Source organism: Rhincodon typus, chromosome 27 (assembly GCF_021869965.1).
Source record: "Rhincodon typus isolate 14 chromosome 27, sRhiTyp1.1, whole genome shotgun sequence".
Classification (NCBI taxonomy): Eukaryota; Metazoa; Chordata; class Chondrichthyes; order Orectolobiformes; family Rhincodontidae; genus Rhincodon; species Rhincodon typus.
The window spans coordinates 25,467,233-25,486,650 of record NC_063358.1 but is presented as its reverse complement, the minus strand read 5'-3'; the positions used below and the strand labels follow the sequence as shown (position 1 = coordinate 25,486,650).

Genomic DNA, 19,418 nt, shown 5'->3' with positions numbered 1-19,418 from the left:
ATCAATACCCTAGTACACTATGGAGGAATAAAGGGAAAAAAATAATTTATAGCCTACTCATTGACATATCCTTAAAATGGTACATGAACTTGCTTTCAGTAGTTAAAATTCATTCTACAGAATCCAATTTTAGATTGAATCCTGAATTTTAATCTACCACTGAAACAGGCATCTTAGTTAATGAATGAAAGGTAGGCGCATTACCCATTACATAGTTCAAACTAACTTGAATTGGGTGGCAATCATTAGATTGTTTTTCCTCTGTTTTGAATTGAGCTGAATCTCAAAAAAGGTGAGAAAGAGGAACAGCTGTATCAGAGTTGTGAACAAAGCGGAAGGAATTAAACTATTTTAGCAGTGGTAATTGGCTACATAATTCCTTTTTCTTATAACTGTTTTCAATATTATTCCATTTTCTCTTCCTTTCTCTTGAAAGTATGACTTTTGGTTAGAGGGGAGAAATTGGTGAGGAAAACAAAACTAATCAAGACAAAATAAAGTGACCAATATAAATCTTTTCTTCCCCCAAAAGATTTAGCACACAACATGAATTTGCAGCAATTAAGATTGCAGCGTAAGTGTACATAATATGGAACAGTAGCGCATTTTTTTTTAAAAAAAAAAAAACCCATATAAATGGATTATATCAGAAGGGAGTTCTGAATCACTTCGTACACATCATTCCTACCTTCTGCACCTGAAGTTGAGCTGTTGTCTGATCTTGTTCGAGCCTTATTGGGCCCAGGGCTGTCAACTTTCGCATGGTTTCTGCCACCCAGGTAAGCTCGGAGTCAGCAGCCTGCTCATACTAGCAGAAAGGAGAAGCAGCACGGAACATTAAGGAAACAAAGCAGACACACGGCTTTAGACAAAAACACAAGGACAGAAAAAAAGCAGAGCTGCAATCGGAACGCAGGTAGTGCCAGAAAAATCAGAGATTAATCCCTCTGGCTCACATATTAACTGTTGCTTATAGCAATTTCACAACTTTTCCTAACAGCACACAAGTCCACCACAGCAGTGTTAAACCTTAGACTTGTTCAGTGCAGTTGTAATGCACAAAAATATATTGCTAGATTCAGTCCATTTTAAAAATCTAGCTGCGGCTAAAGATATTAAACACAGCAACATTTATTTTGCTAAAAAAGATAATTTTGTTGAACCTTTTCACCTTACACTTATCAGGACAATTCACAAGAAATACCAGTATAAAAGGGAAAACATTAAGATTGGCCTTAACTTGCAACCTTGTAAAATGGGGCTTGAGCCATTCATTCACTGTGCAAGCTTGCTGTCTACATAGGATGCATCAAAGCCACCTTTGGACAACTCTGATCAAATGATTTCTTGGTGCATAACTGATGAATAGACCAAAAGCCTTCAATATTGGTAGCCCTGGAAAGTGCTCTACTTTAGATATCTCTAGAAGGTAACTGACCAAGAAGTGAAGGTGACTACTTGATGCTGCTATTATCCAGTCGCAATGATGTTTGGCACTAATAGAATACTGCCATTAAGCTAAAAAGAAGTTCAACCTACTACACAAATATGGTATATGGAGAAAGATGGACTACCTTAAAGCTGGACTCACCTTCCAAAAGGGAATCAAGAAACTACTGCGTGCTCGGTTTCACAGAGGCATAGTCGATTCCTTCTACACCTGACTGTGCCTTACAACCTGAGGGCTTCTCAGTTCACTGAATAGACCACTTGACATCCTCAGGCAAAGCAAGGGGTGGTGGGGGGGGGGTTCTGCCTCCTAATCAGCACCATTTTGTACTCAGATGTGTTGACTCTGGTGAGTTACTGCTCCCTGGACGTAGAATATCTCAGTGAATTGCTGTTCCTACTACCTGCCACACGAGTTCATCTCCACTATCCTGACAGCGGGCCACATCCCACCACACACAGAAGTGAAGCTGTGCACTTGATGAAATGTACAAGGCTACAGTTTTGAGATGGAATACCCCAGGCCTTGTTCATTGTAACGAGTGACTTGAATCAGGCCAACCTCAAGAATGTGCTACGAAAATATCATCAAGTCTCCTGTCCCAACAGAGGTGTGATCATCCTTGACCATTGCCATACAACCAAAGATGACTACTATTCCACCTGCTGTTCGCATTTTGGAAAATCAGATCACAACTCTGTGCTCCACCTCCCAGCTTATAGACAGAAATTGAAGCACGAGGACCCAATACAGAAAGTAGTGCAGCGTTGGTCTGAGGCAACAGAAGGTCTTCTATGGGACTGTTTAGAGTCAGTGGACTGGTCCACATCCAAGAACTCGGTGGCCAACCTGAATGAGTATGCCACTACTGTTAGAGACTTCATTAGCAAGCACACAGAAGACTGCATTCTGAAGGAGTTAATCTGAATGTTCCCCCACCGGAAACCACGGATGAAGCAGCAGTTCCACTCTCTACTGAAGTCCAGGACTCCGGCAACACTGACATATACAGGAAATCCAGGTACAACCTTCATAAGGCCATCAGAGACATCAAGAGGGAGTACCAAACTAAGCTTGAGACCCAAACGAACCACATGGACACCAGTCGTTCATGGCAAGGCTTACACAACATAATGGGCTACAAAGTGAAGTTGATCAAGATCACAGGCAACATTACATCCCCATCTGATGAGCTCAATGTATTCTATGCTTGCTTTGAACAGAAGGTCAGTGAAACAATGTCACCTGGCCCAACCGCCTTGGATGCACCTGCACTCACTGTCACCGCCACAGAGACATTAGATCAGCCTTCTTGAGTGCGAGAACCCATGGAAAGCAACTGGCCCAGTTGGAGTCCCCAGCCGTACACTCAGGTCCTGTGCAGACTAGGTGGCGGGAGTATACGCTGACATCTTTAAACTCCCCTTACTTCCATCTGAAGTCCCACCTGTTTCAAGGCGATTGCCATCATCTTGGTGCCAAAGAAAAATCATGTAGCATGCTCCTATGACAACCACCCGGTAGCTATGACCTCCATAATTATGGAGTGCTTCGAGAGGTCAGTCATGGATCATTTCAAATCAAAGGTTGTCTTGATCTTTTGCAATTTGTCTACTAGCACAACAGGTCCACAGCAGGCACCATCACCCTAGCCCTACACTCATCTCCCTGGAACATCCGAATAACAATGATTCCCACGTCAGACTCCTACTTATTGATTATAGCTTTACCTTCAACACCATAATTCCAAATAAACTCATCTCCAAACTCCTATGTCTAGATCTTAGCTCCCTGCTCTGCAACTAGATCCTTGACTTCCTGACCCATAGACCGCAATCACTAAATAATAGGTGACAGCACCTCCTTCATGATAATCCTCAACACCAGTGCCCTGCAAGGCTGCGTACTCAGCTCCATACTTTACACTTGTGACTGTGGGGCCAAAATTCCAGTCTGATTCCTTTTACAAGTTTAGTGACAACACCATCGAAGATTGGATCTCAAACACTGACAACAGAGTACAGGAAATAGATTGACTGTTTAATGGCAAAGTGTAAAGACAACAATTTCTCCATCAACATCAGCAAAAGAAGTTGGTCACTGACTTCAAGAAGTGGAGTGGAGGGCACACCCCTGCTGCATCAATGGTGCTGAGGTAGAGATAGTTGAGAGCTCCAAGTTCCTAGGTGTAATTATCACCAACAATCTGGTTCACCCATGTCGACACAACAGTGAAGGAAGCACACCAACACCTCTACTTTCTCATGAGGCTAAGGAAATTTGGCATGTCCACAAAGACTCTTACCAATTTTCATAAATGCACCATACAAAGCATCTTATCTGGATGCATCACAGCTTGGTATGGCAACTGCTCTTCCCAAGAATGCAAGAAATACAGAGCGTTGTGAACACAGGCCAGTCCATCATGCAAAACAGCCTTTGATCCACTGACTCAATCTATACTTCCCGCTACCTCAACAAAATCAAAAACCCCTCCCAGCCCGGTTATACTCTCTTCCATCCTCTTCTATTGGCCAGAAGATATAAAAGCTTGAATACATGTATGAACAGATTCAAGAAGTGTCTTCCCTGCTTTTGTCAGACTTTTGAATAGACCTCTCAAATGTTAATGCTGATCTCTCTCTCTGCAGCTGTAATACTATTTTGCAGTCGGTTCTTCTACATGGTCACACTTTGCATGTTATGGTCTGCCTGTAGAGCACACAAAACAACACCTTTCACTGTATCTTTACACGTGACAACAATAAATCAAATACTGATTTAAGTTTGAACAAACCTTAGTTGTTAACTGCCAGTTGTCATCTAATTGGTACATTCTCCATGGTATTATGGACCAGATCAAACCCTCTCAAAATGTATTAAGAAAATGGTCCAGACCATAACTTTTTCCTATTTTAAAGGTTAAGGCTTTGCATCCCAGATGCAGTTCAATTGGTCAAACTACCAGGCTTTATTCATACACAATAATCAAAATAAAGATAAAATAAAAAGAACTGACTTAACTGTAACTTTATTTGTGTGTGTGCGCGTGCGCGTGTGCGTGTAAAAGCTACTACTAATTAACCATTCTAATTTGGTAACATCCCATAAACATACCATTGGCAAAGACAAATTCAGTAAAATAGATTGTGTCACTGCAATTCTAGCAGCAGGAAGAGAACCCTGACAGAGAGGAATAAGATCTACAACATCTGGCTTTAAGACCCCAGCACTACTACTGAAGGATAAAACTAAAATTAAAAACTGGTTCTGTGAGAGCTTAACACCACCCATTCAGGATGCTTCTATTGTTTCAACTTAAAAAAAAAAAAAATCAATCTTAAAGGCCTCACAAGCTGTTTACTCTACTGGCTTTGGCACTGACTGTTCAACATCTGTCTCAACCTTTCTTCAAAGAGGAAAAAAAACCAGGACAAAATGCACCTCAAAGTCATAACATTGTCACAATGTTGACACTTACACCAGGGTTCACTTGCCAACTAAATCAACACTCTTTATATACAGTATTAAATAGTTTTCTCTTTATATTGTAATTTTTTATGAGCTGTCCTGATGAATGCAAGATGAAAAATTTTGACAAAGCATGTCACTCTTTCTAGCAGTAGTCAAGTTCTGTACCAAACAACTGTTAACATGTTTCTTAATTTACTGATTCAGAAAGCAAATAAAGCAGATTAATGTTAGCTTTAAAATGAAATTTGTAAATTCAAAATGTCTGGCTGATAGGGACACTACCTGTTTTTAATTACAAGCTAGAAGAATATATTTACTGGCACTCAAAACCTGTTTAATAAAACATTTAAATGATGTTTAATTGTATTAATCGTTGACATTGCCAATATGGTGTGATTTTGATTTCCAGTGAGGATAAACAGAAAGGGACGGAGCAAAGAATATTCAGCAAGTGAACATTGTTCAAGAATTTAATCATCTCCTATGTAGCAGCTTTTTAAGACAGACTTTCCTGGTTCCCAGAATTTATTGAGTTCATTCAGCAAGTAGTGTGAACAGTAATTAGCTTCCCATTTTACTCTTTGCCTTGATTATTCTATTTTTTTAAAAAACAATTCCATGCCCTGACAATTACCTGTGTAGAGTGTACACATCTACCTTCTCTCAATGTCAGTGTGCGTTACACCTATTTACCCTATTGAACAATTCAAAACATTAAACCTTTATTGCTCTTTCCTTTGCATTTTCTCCTCCAGAGGAAATGACTTTAAACATGGGATAATACAGGTCATTTGCTGGTTTGAGTTCATTCCATGCCTTAAACACATCAATAGGGAAACTTTATAAAATTTCTCCCAATTTCTTAGAAACAAAGCAAAAAAGTGTACAATATTTATCCATCCAACAGTAAAAACTATTCTCCCCATGTTCAACTGCACTAAATTAGAAGGACCAATGAGTTTAAAATCTACTGTATAATGGAAATGATTAAACTTACACATGCTCATTCTTAAAACCTCTAATACTGCTCCCAACGATATTTATTCAATCTACACTCTTTTTGAAGTTAGCTACCCTTTTGTGAATAGTAGGTTTTCCATGAATAATACTCTCAGCATACACTCGTAGAGACTGGGTCATGTCAGAAAAGCCTGCAGTTGAGAGTTATTGGAAAAGGCACACCAATAGATGTCATTTATATGGACTTCCAGACAGCCTCTGATTGTCTTTTATGAAGGGCTATGTTAGCTAAATGTGAAATTCATGAAATGGAGGGCAAATTTATGACCTGGATAGGAAATTAACTGACAAGAAAGACAGAGGAAAGATAATGGCCAGGTACTCTAAATCAGCAGGAGGTGACTAATGGTGCCATCAGGGATCTATGTTGGGGCCTCAATAATGACAAATAAATACAATGATTTAGGTGACAGAATAGAGAACCACATGTTTAAGTTTGCCAATTGCACCTTACTGTACCTTGTGCAGATATGAGCTTAGAATTATTGAAAAATTTATAGATTAGGCAAATAGGGAGAAAGTTATAACAATTGGTTTAAAAATAGACAAAAGTGAGGACATTCACTTTGGACTTCAACAGGTTAGATCAGAATAGCCTTTAAATTGTGAAAAACGGGAAGAAATGGAAATCTAACAAGATTTAGGAATCTATGTACATAGATTATGAATATGCCACGGATAGATACAAAATATAAATCATACAAGTTATAGAAATCCATTGCTTCTGATCTACAAGACTGGGATGTATGCGCTAGGTTGATCACACACTGTGTTCCGTATTCCTTAGCACTGCTGACCTTAGTAAGGTCAAACTGCATTGCCTTCAGAGGGAGTTGCCAATTACTAGAATGATGCCTGAATCCCAAGCATTAAATTATGAATGGAATATTATACAAACTAAGGTTGCATTTCTTTTTAATATATTAAGGATGATTTGACTGAACTCTTCCAAGAATTTATGGAGAACCAAAAAGACAGAGAATCTACTTTTATTGCTTGGGAAATCCAAGACCCAAAAACAGCCTAAAAGGTTCGAGCTGAGAGTTCTGTTAATCAAAGATATTCACAGATATGGGACTAAGGCACACATACGTATCAAGTCGCAGATTTTCACAATTTCAATGAATAGTGGAACAGGCCTAGGAGTGAAATGGCTTTTTCCAAGTCCTATAACTTCAGAGCTCTACTGTGACTGAACTTGAAGTTTGCTTGAAATTTTATTTTAAACAGATATCATCTACACTAAACAGCCTCCTTGATATGACAATGAATATACTTTCTTGTAAATCTAATTGAAAACAAGAGTTGTGCAAAAGAAAGCAATTTTCCTCTGTCAGCTGCCCACACTAGCTCATGCTCATCCATGTTCAATTGGAGAGGATTAAAATCTTTTTCAGGACACATTTGACATTTAACAAAAAAATCAAACTGTGACAGTTAAACAAAGCAGCACGAGGGTTATTTAACACTTCTTGCAAGATGTCAATAATTGCAGCAAGAATGCATCAAATGTTTCTGCGTATTGGGAAATGGATTTTGATAGCAAAGTAACCCCTCCCCTTACTGCAGAACAGATTTTCTGCTCCATTGGTACACTAAAAATTTACTATGCGATGTTAATCCTACATTACTGAAGGACACTGCATAGCAAATTCAGTAAATATTGGAATTTATATTTCATTCTTCAGCAGCTTCAAAACATTTCTAGTTCAATCCTGTTAACTGCTTCAAATTTATAGACAAAAATGGAAGCCATGAACTTCGTTTGTGGAGGTTCTTCAAAAGGCAGAAGACACAAGGTTTGATCAAAGAGAAGTTCGCAAATGTGATGGCAATACATAGAATACATAAACTACAGCAAAGGTTTAATCCTTTGAGTGATTTTTAAAAAGGGCATATTTCAAGCCATGTTTTCCAATTATAGTTAATTTTATCTGCGTAATTCCAATCATATGCAGAACAGTATTCGAAACAGGAAAATAAACTGAAGTAGTAACAATGTTCTCCAGTGGAATTTAGATTAATTTTTAAAGATCTAAACAACACAATCCTTAAAGGGTTAAACAATACAATAACAAAGAGCTTCTCACAAATATGGCAAAGCGCACTTTATAGCAACTAAGTTTACAGGCAGTTATACAAGTGAAGTGTGCTGAATGCTGGTTAATGATGATGAGAGAGTTAGGATCACATAAATCACCCAACTCAAATAAATCAAAACACTCCTACACAGTGTAATAGAACATATATAAATTTTCAGTGGCTTACAAATGACTGGTGTCTGATGCTAATGAATAACTGTTTTGAAACTTTTATCCAGTGTGCAAATATGTCCAGGAGTTTATAGAACAAAACCACATTTGGTAAAATCCACCTCGCCACCCTTTGAGCTTCATGGCATTAGATTCTCCAAGCATACACTTGACATCTACCACAAACATTATTGTTAAATAGTGATTAAGCGTATAATTTAAGAAATAATACTGTACTGTAAAGATAAACTTAGTCAATCCACTATATTTGTCACTGCGGACATGACCAAACCAATTGGCACTCCTTTGCAAACTAAAAAAAATTGGTTAATAGGGTGTCAAATCAATAAAAATGTAGAGTTATATATTTACAAATAATTAAGGTACTTCTTCCCCCAATTACAGTGCTCATTTGGATTGAAACATCAAGTGATATAATTTTCAAAGTCATTCCAACTTATCGTACCATCTATTGGACGACTATGAAAGTGGAGGAAAAGATTAAATTCAGTGGAGTTAAACTCTTATGGGCATTTCAAAAGAATCAGGCACACTTGTTAAGCTCAGAGAATCCTCCAAGCTATGGAAATGTCAGATTGTCACTCAGATATATTGATGGGTAATACCATTCTTGAAATTCAATAAACTATTGCAAGGTAGGAACTTGTCTCAAATACAGAGATATATTTTTGGGCAAGGAGATCACACACAAATGTGAAACAGCTTTTGAAGTTTTGCATCATGAAGCATACATCCAATCTTTTCTCCCTACCGTGTTACTGCAAGGATTGCAGAGGTATGTCTGCAGGCAGTTGAAGCTCATATACACGTTAAAAAATCACATATTTAAAAAGTGTTTTATGATATGGTGAAGATTGCAATGGATAGTGGCACCACAACAACCTGTGTTATTTTTAAAACATTAAGCATAACTCCTATGCTATCTCACAACGCCACAAGGGAAAAAGACACCATTGAGGAAGGAATTAGCAGAGGTAAAAATGCCTGCTAAGGTAGTGAGTTTTAAGACCTATCTTAAAAGGACAATATACTCATAGAAGATAGAAGTAACTAAACCCACAAGACTTGAATAAGGGGTCCAGCAAAGAAAGGGCTGAGGTCACCATATGGCAAAGCAGGAAGTTGCCAGTATTTGTGATGCCTGTGAAATATAGGAAGAGATCAGCTCCGGGTCAAACACAATCTTTTTGAATGCGTGCTCATTATCACACATGATGTACTCAACTCTTTCCGCTGGATGCGCACAATCACATTAGGAAATGTTAGCTTGCAGGATATATGTTGGACGGGTTATTACTTGCACTGACATAGTAAAAAAAATTAAAATGTATTTTCCTTTCTTTCTTGGATTTCTCACGTTCTAATTAATTTTGGCCAAGGGAACAGTACAATTTGCTCTCACTAAAGCCAGTCTGATGTCAATCATTAGATGAAAAAGATTTATGCTCTCCCAATTTAAACCCAGGGAGAAGAGCTTTCCATCACTACTGCCCTGTCTTGTTCTCACAATTTCTTAACGAGTGTGTTCAGGGGATTGGGGTGCAATGAATTAAATTTAATCACAAGTTTATGGTAAATATTCTCGTAAGTGTGACATAATCCAATGTGTGGTTTATCCAATGTCTATCTATTGAAGCTGGTTAATGCAGACCTTCTATAACAGAAGAGTTCAAGACAGTATCTAATCTTTGTAGGTTAACCAGGTGCGTACAATTTCGCATGTACATTATATAATATCAAGTGCTTTCATTAATTGCAGAAATATCAAATTGCTATTATGAATAAATTCTCATGGTGTGATGTAGGATTTACCCACTCATGAGGCAACAGCAGTAATAAAAGACCTACAAGATGCCAACTGGTCAAAACAAAGAGCATGAAATACAGGACTAAATGGAAAGGAGTTGACTTGACATTTCATTAGCTGGATCTCCAAGGCTCAAAGCTGGGCCGATTATAATTTGGATAATCCTTCACTTCAGATATTATTGTTATAAACATCAGCTTGCAAATCCTGTATTGGCCTGTTCCCACAATTAGTGTTTGCAGCATTCAGAAGTACAATTTTACTTACTCAAGCTTCATAATGTCTGGATACATTCCTATCACAGACCAGAGGTGTTCAAAATAAGCACAGAAATGTTCATGTAAAAAAAATCCTACCTGTTGTGATCTCTGAATGGCAGCATCGATTGCTTCAACTTTCTGTGTCACAGTGTCACTCACAGTTTTGTATCGCTCATTGGCTTCTGCCACCTGGCGATCCAGACCTTCTCGTGCTCTCCATGGCACCAGTTCTAGTAATGCATTGCTCACTTCATTAACAGTGTCCAGAACCAGCCTGTACTCCATCACCTCCTTCTTCAACTCCTGATTGTTAAGAATGAGTTGAATACTCAGTTAAGCATCATTACTGCAGTCTGTAACCAAATATGTCAGGTTGCAAGAACAATAAAGTCTGAGCATATGATTCTAACTCTTATTCTCCAGATGCTTGACTGCTCCGCTCACCTTCTGTCTCTCATGAACCTGTGGAATCTGTTCTCCAACTGGTGACTGTGGAGTGCCTGCAGCAAGCTCGGCCTCTACTAAATCAAGCCAGCCACACAGTTCTTCATTAAAAGCCTGAAATTTTGTGGCAAGCTGCAGAACCTGTTCTAATGTTTTCAGTGCCCGGGAACTGGAAGCAGTAATTTCTGCATAACGGGTCTTGATACCATCCAACTTCTCCTGAATTATAATCACTTCTTCACCTGAGGAAGCAAATCAGTGAAGAAAATATTGAATAATAACCAAAGAAATAGGAAGATACAAATACTCAATATACTGATTAAAATGTTAACTTTGTTGACATAGTTTTAAAACAGTCAATCTTTAAAAGGCCAAAACATAAGTAAATAAACAAATATTTCTCAGTAGCACTAAATGTATTAATACATTCTAGCAGCAAGTCATCAATATGAAAAAAAAACTTGCAACATCTTTCTCGTAAAAGTTTATTCTCCTTTCTATTCAAAGCAAGGATAAAAATCTCCAGTTTGAAGCACTTTACAATTTCGACTTTATATCAGTGATAGGCGTTTTGCTCCATTTGTTGGACTTTCCACACATGATTTGACAGATCAAATACTGATTCATCTAAATTGATTTCAGAGTGCTTTAAATCTACTTTTCAGAACTGATTAAATGTTTAAAAAGGAGTCTGTTACTACAAAACAAACAAACAAACAACAACAATACTTTATAAAAATACTAATGTGACATGGGCTGTCACTGGCAAGGTCAGCATTTGCTGTCCATCTCTAATAGCCCTTTAGGTAAGTGGCTTGCTAGGCCCTTTCAGGGGGCCCTGATTCAAAGATATTTGCTTTTCTTGGGTGATTCAGGTCTGAACATTTTTTTAAGATCACATTTGCTTAGAAATATTAGTGGATGCACACAAGTTACTGCTGGAAGTAAGACAATGACTTCGTCGGATTACAGTACAATTTCAATTTATTTTATGTTTATGTGCATGTTACAAACAACAAGGATTTTCCTTAAAAAGGGTGTGAACAGTGGATTATCAGATCAATAAAGTGATAAATTTATGTCTAGCTTTACTTTTGGAGAAATTAATTGTATCAACCGATGATTCTGTAAATATCGATATTAAGATTTTGTTTGAAAAGAATTCCACAATAAGGAACGGGTTGAATAATCAATTCTTCCATGAGTGACAAGCATTTAATTTACAACTATATCAATAAAAACAAAGTATTTGATGTTACTGTCTATTTTTACTTCTGTCTCCACAACATGCCGTGATAAATTTAGTCTTAAAAAGATTCAACATCGGTGGAGGGGACATTACATCAAGTTACCTTAATTATGTGATTTACTAGAAATGAGTTAATGTGCAAGAAACTGTATCTCAAAACCAAATAACATTCTCACCAGAGTATATCCATTTTACACCTTCCCTGGAGCGGTGTGCGTTTTATGCATTACAAAGAGACAATTTGCTTTGCAAAGTCAAAGAGAAACTATTGCAGTTGGGATGGTACTGGTTAAAAACACTTTTTAAAAAAAAGAAATGAGAGGCAATGACTAGAAATTGACAAAAAATACGTAGTGTACGATCTTGGATAATGCAATTTTTTATCTTGTTCTCAACCTTTATGATGCCACACGGAAATTACACATAAAAGATTGATGGCTTTGCTTTGTGTGCAAAGCTAGATTTTTTTTCCAATCATTGGGACAACGATAATTCACAAGACAAAAACCTAGCTGCCAGAACCTATTGCATCATGCACATGCCCACACTCCCCAGTCTTTTTGCCCATCTTAAAAGTCCAGGAGTTATCAGATGCCATGGCTGTCCACTACTGAGTTCTGGCATTGCTGAGACAGCTAGCCCATCTGACTGGTGGTGCTATCAGTGGTGTAACTTCCTCTCATTGAGGGCAGAAGTCCCACTCTCACCTACTTAAGGCTACCTGCAGTATGGGACTGCTGTAGGATTGCATTGTTTCATGAGTCAGTTAGCATCCGATATTTCTTTCCTGGGGTTGGGGAGGTCCTACTCTGTCTCCAGTACAACCTCCTTTCCCCTGTAAAATTTAGCCCATAAAAGGTGAGATGAAACATTCTTGTGAAGAAAACAATAAATTATTCCAAACTTTAAAAGGTCTACATTTAAAAATGTTTCAGCTATTTTATCTGTTCTAGCATATGGTAATGTTAAGAATGTCAACCAATTCAGAGCAGCACAGCATAACTGTCCCCTAAAGTATGAGTGCAGAAGAGAATACCCACAAGCTCTCAATTTCATAGATGGCATTAGTGATGTCTTGGGTGACAGAAAGTAAAATAATGTGCAAGCTATCACTTCTGCCAGTAAGACATCATCTTGCAGCTAACTAAGGAGAAGAACTCAAGAACCAGGAGCAGGAGTAGGCCATCTGGCCCTTCGAGCCCACTCTGCTATTCAAGAAGATCAACGCTGATCTTTTTGAGGCCTCAGCTCCACTCACCATGAGTGACAAGCATTTAATTTACAACTATATCAATAAAAACAAAGTATTTGATGTTACTGTCTATTTTTACTTCTGTCTCCGCAACATGCCGTGATAAATTTAGTCTTAAAAAGATTCAACATCCACCCTCTCACCATAACCCTCAATTCCTTTACTGTTCAAAAAATCTTAGCTTTAAAAACATTCAAAGAGGAAGCCTTAACTACTTTACTGGGCAGGGAATTGCACAGATTCACAACCCTTTGGGTGAAGAAGTTCCTCCTCACTCATCCACAATTCTGCTCCCCCTAATTTCGATGCTATGCTCTTTCGCTCTAGTATCATTCATCAGTGGAAACATCCTCCCTGTTTCTATCTTATCTATTCCCTTCATAATTTGCTATATTTCTACAAGATCCCCCCTCCTCATTCTTCTAAAATCCAATGAATATAATCCCAGTATACTCAGTCTCTCCCCATAAGCCAACCCGCTCAACTCCAGAATCAACCTAGTGAATCTCCTCTGCACCACCTCCAGTGCTTTCTCAAGTAAGGAGACCAAAACTGCACGCAGTACTTCAGGTGTGGCCTCATCAGCACCCTATACAACTGTAACATAACCTCCCTGCTTTTGAACACAATCTCCCTAGCAATGAAGGACAAAATTCTATTTGCCTTCTTAATTACCTGTTGCACCTGCAAACCAACCTTCTGCGATTCATGTACAAGGACACCAAGGTCCCTCTGCACAGCAGCATGCTGCAATTTTTTACTGTTCAAATAATAGTCCTTACTGTTATTCCTACCAAAATGGATGACTTCACATTTATGAATATTGCATTCCATCTGCCAGACCATTGCCCACTCACTTAAAATTATCTATATCCACCTGCAAACTTTCAGAATCCTCTGCACACTTCGCTCTACCACTCATCTTAGAGTCACCCACAAACTTTGACACTACACATGGTCCCCAACTCCAAATCATCTATGCAAACTAAGCAATTGCGGTCCCAACACTGATCTCTAAGGCACACCACTAGTCACTGATCGTCAACCAGAAAAGCATATATTTATTCCGACTCTTCGCTTCCTGTTAGTTAACCGATCCTCTATCCATGCTAATACATTACCCATAGTGCCATACACCTTTATCTTATGCAGCAGCCTTTTGTGCGGCACCTTCTTGAATGCCTTTTGGAAATCTAGATACACATCTACTGGGTCCCTGTTGTCCACTGCGTTCATAATATCTTCATAGAATTCCAGTAAATTAGTTAAACATGACCTGCCGTCATGAACCCATGTTGTGTCTGCCCAATGGGACAATTTGTCTAGATGTCTTGCTATTTCTTCCATGATGATAGATTCAAGTGTTTTCCCCAATACACAGAAGTTAAGCTAACCAGCCTATAATTCCCGATCTTTTGGCTACCTCCTTTTTTAAACAGTGACGTAATATTTGCCGTTTTCCAATCTGCTGGAACTGCCCCAGAGCCCAGCGAATTTTGGAAAATTACCACAAGTGCATCTGCTATTTTTCCCACCATCTCTTTTGGTGCCCTGGGATGCATTCCATCAGGGCCAGGAGACTGGTCTACCTTTAGCTCACCCAACACTACCTTTTTTGTGATAATGATAGTTTCTAAGTACTCAAAACCTCGGTCTCCTTATCAATTACTGGCATGTTATTCGTGTCCTCGACTATGAAGACCGCCACAAAATATCTGTTCAATGCCTCGGCTATGTCCTCATTTCCTATTATTAAATCCCCCTGCTCATCCTCTAAAGGACCAATGTTTACTTTAGCCACTCTTTTTCTTTGTTCTATATATTTGTAGAAATCTTTGCCATCTGTCTTTATATCCTGAGCTGGTTTACTCTCATATCTATCTTACTTTTCTTAGTTTTTTTTTGTGGATTTCTGTTGACCTTTAATGTTTTCCCAATCTTCTAGTTTCCCACTAGTCTTTGCCACTTTGTATGCCTTATCTTTCAATTTGACAGCTTCCCTTATTTCCTTGGACATCCACGGCTGATTACCCCTTTTCCTACAGTCCTTCCTTTTCGTTGGTATATACTTTTGCTGAGCATTTTGAAAAATTGCTTTGAAAGTCCTCCACTGTTCCTCAACTGTCCCACCATAAAGTCTTTGCTTCCAGTCTACTTTAGCCAACTCCTCCCTCATCCTATTGTAGTCTCCTTCGTCTAAGCACAGGACCCTGGTATTGGATTTTATCTTCTCACTTTCCTTCTGTATTCCAAATTCAACCATACTGCGATTGCTCCATCCAAGAGGATCCCTAACTATGAGATCATTAATTATTCCTGTCTCATTACATAGGATCAGATCTAGGATAGCTTGCTCCATCATCGGTTCCATTACATACTGTTCAAGAAAACTATCGCAGATACATTTAATGAACTCCCCCCTCAAAGCTGCCTTGACCAATTGACATGTAGACTAAAATCCCCCATGATAATTGCCGTACCACTTTTTGGGCATTGGTTATTTCTTTGCTTATTGCCTGCCCCAGTGTGATGTTATTATTTGGTGGCCTATAGACTATGTCTATCAGTGACTTTTTCTTCTTAGATTTTCTAAATTTCCACCCAAATGGATTCAAAATTATTCTCCATAGCATCTATATCATCGCTCACTACTGCCCCGATGTCATCCTTAAATATCAGAGCTACACCACCTCCCTTACATTCGTGTCTGGCCTTCCAAATAGTCTGATAGCCCTGGAATATTTAAATCCTAGTTGTGACCATCTGCAGACAAGACTCTGTAATGGCCACGAAATCAAACGCTTTCATGATTTGTGCTATTAACACATCTACCATGTTTTGAATGCTACTAGTTTTCAAACAAAATCCCTTCATGCCAGTTTTTGTACCTTCTTTTTGAATTCTAACATTTCCATTGATAATACCTCCTGTGTTTTCCTTCCTTTTAACTTCTTTCATAGTCTTCAATGTAGCTAAACCCTTCTGCATACATGTTAATCTGCTGCTTTCTTTTCTATTTACCATTATCCTTCCTCTCATTCTCCCATTCCCTTCCCCCAGTTCACTAGTTTAGAGTCCTAGTGACCACCCTATTTATCTTTTTCGCCACAACACTGGTTCCAGATTGGTTCAGCTAAAAGACTGCAAAGTAGGGTGTATGTCTGAATTCTTGGCTAGGGATGACCATGAAATCAATAACAAAATGTAATAACTTTATAAAACAAATTTATATCTGATAGCAACAACAGCTTTGGAATTTCAGTCCCCAGTGGAGATAGATAAAGTGCAATTTGTTTAAAAATGGTTATTTTAACTTGAAGGCAATAATTTTAAAACTCTTTCAGTTGCACAACATTAATCAACATGTTTTTAGAATGTACATTTTAACTCATTCACTACTAAGCACAGGATTGGGCTTTGTTCCAACTCCCCTTCTTGATGCCAGGTAGCTGGCAGATGGTGTCTTTATGCACTGTGCACAATTGATGTTGGACATCACAACGGCAAGACAGAATAAATGAACTCAAAGCATTGATTAAAAGTTTATAACTTAATGCTTAAAAAATAATCTTTCATGTATTGTACAATCTTCCTCATGCTGGAAATCAGTAACTGCTCGTCTTACTAAAATATTCCCAGTAGATCAACACCAAATAAAAAGAATAGAGTTTGAGTATTTCTGAAAAGTTACCTGTTGTTTGTTTAAGTAGGGCCTGTCCATTTTTAATGGCTTGATCTACATTCTTCTTCCGGGATATAATGTCATCATTCAAAGCCTATAAAGAGATCATCCCAGCTGCTTAATAAAAAGGATGACAAGGTTTCTATGGAAACATCATTCCTGCTTCTCATGACTTAAATGCTAAGAGATCCAAAAAGGACTCAATCTGAATCTTAGCCAAATCCAAGTAAAATTACAGAGCAGCTGTCTTGACCAGTGCTGAGACTTACTGTGAAATGAGCAGCAATTCTTTAGAATGACTCATTAGAACATGTGCTTCCACGTATTCTTCAAATCTAGTTACATCACAAAATTATTCTAGGCCAGCATTAGATAATGTTGCTTTACGAATTGTGTTATTTGAAAGCCAAACATGTGAAATTTAAATTCATGAAGTAAATAGCTAACTTTCAAAATTAAATGATTAAATGAGTGCAATTAACACAATAATAAAAATAGGATGGCTCTGCTTCTAGAAAATCCATCTGTCCACAGGACTAATCCAAAGTACTAATGTTTGAAGATTCACTTCTCACATCTTCATTTTAAAACACTAGCTTATTTTTGTTTAATCTTATGCCATTCTACTGCATTTAATTATATAGCCATAGAACACTTACAGAACCAAAACAGACCAATTGAACCAAAAACTCAATGCTAGTGTTCACAGCAATGCTGAATTAAATGCTTGTGCCAAACGCTTATTAGATTGGTAAAACACGCTTATTCTGAATTTTGACAATTAAAGATGAAAATATTGCAGTAGAAGTAACTTCTAACTATAATATTCCTATTTAAATCAAATAAAACAGAACCATGAAATGGTATTGGGACAACTTAGTTGTGGTATTTTAGAATCCAACTCAAATATACAATATTTTGGCTACATGAATCTGGTTCAATATTTCAATTTAATTTATTTTAAAATATTTAGTTGCAACTCAATACATCAAGACAAATGGGAAACCTAATATTAGAGGATAAGACAAATACATTCATCGACATAGCTAAAGGCAAACATTTACAATATTAATACCGAGCTGTTATATGTAAAGATTTATAAAGTAGTGCTTTCGGGAAGATAGGTTGAAAAGTTATTTTCACTGCATCCTTTATGATTCTTTGAGAAAATCTTGAAATAAATGCTAAAACATAACCAAAAAGTTACATTTGAAACAGTATAAAATGAAGTAATTAAAATCAGAATCAACGAATATCAAATAAACAGAAAATTGTGATGTATGCAGGTATTAAATTAATGAAATGGATGGAAAAATAAATTAAAAATAAATGAAATACCAGCTGATCTGTGTGTTGTTTATGCAGGATGTCAGATTTGTAATCTTTGACGGTCACCAGACTGAGCTTGTCCTGAATGTCAGCCAGCCAATTCAACACCTCCACCTCTTCCTCTCCAAAGATCTTGGCATTGGCAAGGGCTTGCTGGAGCAGGTCTGCCTTTCGGCTGCACCTGTCCCTAATCTCCCTATACTGAGTCTGGACAGACTCCAACTTGTCCTCTACCATCTTCTGGTCTGCTTTTGCACTTAACGTCATAAGAAACTGGCCAACACTGACAGCCTGCTGGATGTTCTGGCTTTGGTTTGTGATGTCGTCCTGCAAGGCCTGAACCAAGGATAAAATTATAGCACAAAGAAACAAGATATGAATTGATAATTTTCAACAAAAAGCAAACAAAAAGGAAAAGAAACTAATGCATCAAAATAAAACTTCTACAAAATCTTACAACTTATGTTGCACCTTTCACACAGCAAAACTTTCTAAAGAGTTACAAAAAGGAGGGGTGACAAAATACTAAAAAGGAACTGGGGACTATCTTAATCTAGATCATACACCATTCATACAAGATCTAGTGGAAGAAGCATTAGGTTATAAATCTAACATAACTATTTTAATCCAGACAATTTACTGAACGGATTGCAAGCTTGACAAAAGCTAGTGTTGAGTGCAACTTAGTGTGTCTGGAGCAAAAAAAATTGTGTCAAACAGGCCATGCCAAAAAAAAACTTGATGCAAGTTCAAAGCAAAATCTAAAAATGTTTTTGAAGTTGAAAGCAGACAGAATAATAAATGAGCAGTCTTGGTGCTCATTTAAAGCAAACATATGCAAAGCTAATTCTTCTCAATCTAGTAATGCAGAAAACATTTCAATACCATTTTCTGTCTGTGGCATTCCTACATCAATAATGCATAATTAAAAACATATATAATACATAATCAATTCTACAGTCACTAGAATAGAATTAGGATTGGCCAACGTACTGCACAGAGATTCTTGATAACTTTGTAAATTAGGATATTTCAATTCCATTAACATGGACAGAATTATGTCCAAAAGGTGAGACAACTGCGGAGTTAGGAACACTTCATCCGGATGCAATAAAAACTGCACTCAACTTTACACCTCTCATTAATGTCATCAACTATTATCATTTGGACAAACAGGA

The 19,418-nt window shown here is 37.7% G+C and overlaps 1 protein-coding gene across 1 annotated transcript in view; it reads right to left on the bottom strand.

The window, feature by feature from the left end:
* macf1a (microtubule actin crosslinking factor 1a) overlaps positions 1-19,418 on the bottom strand; it is a 192,530-nt gene that overhangs the window by 79,317 nt on the left and 93,795 nt on the right. The window contains exons 28-32 of the mRNA XM_048612952.1: positions 18,250-18,576; positions 16,921-17,005; positions 10,729-10,970; positions 10,381-10,587; positions 689-808 (exon numbers count right to left, since the gene is read on the bottom strand). Coding sequence (XP_048468909.1) covers positions 689-808; positions 10,381-10,587; positions 10,729-10,970; positions 16,921-17,005; positions 18,250-18,576 — 981 coding nt within the window. The remainder of the gene's footprint in view (positions 1-688; positions 809-10,380; positions 10,588-10,728; positions 10,971-16,920; positions 17,006-18,249; positions 18,577-19,418) is intronic.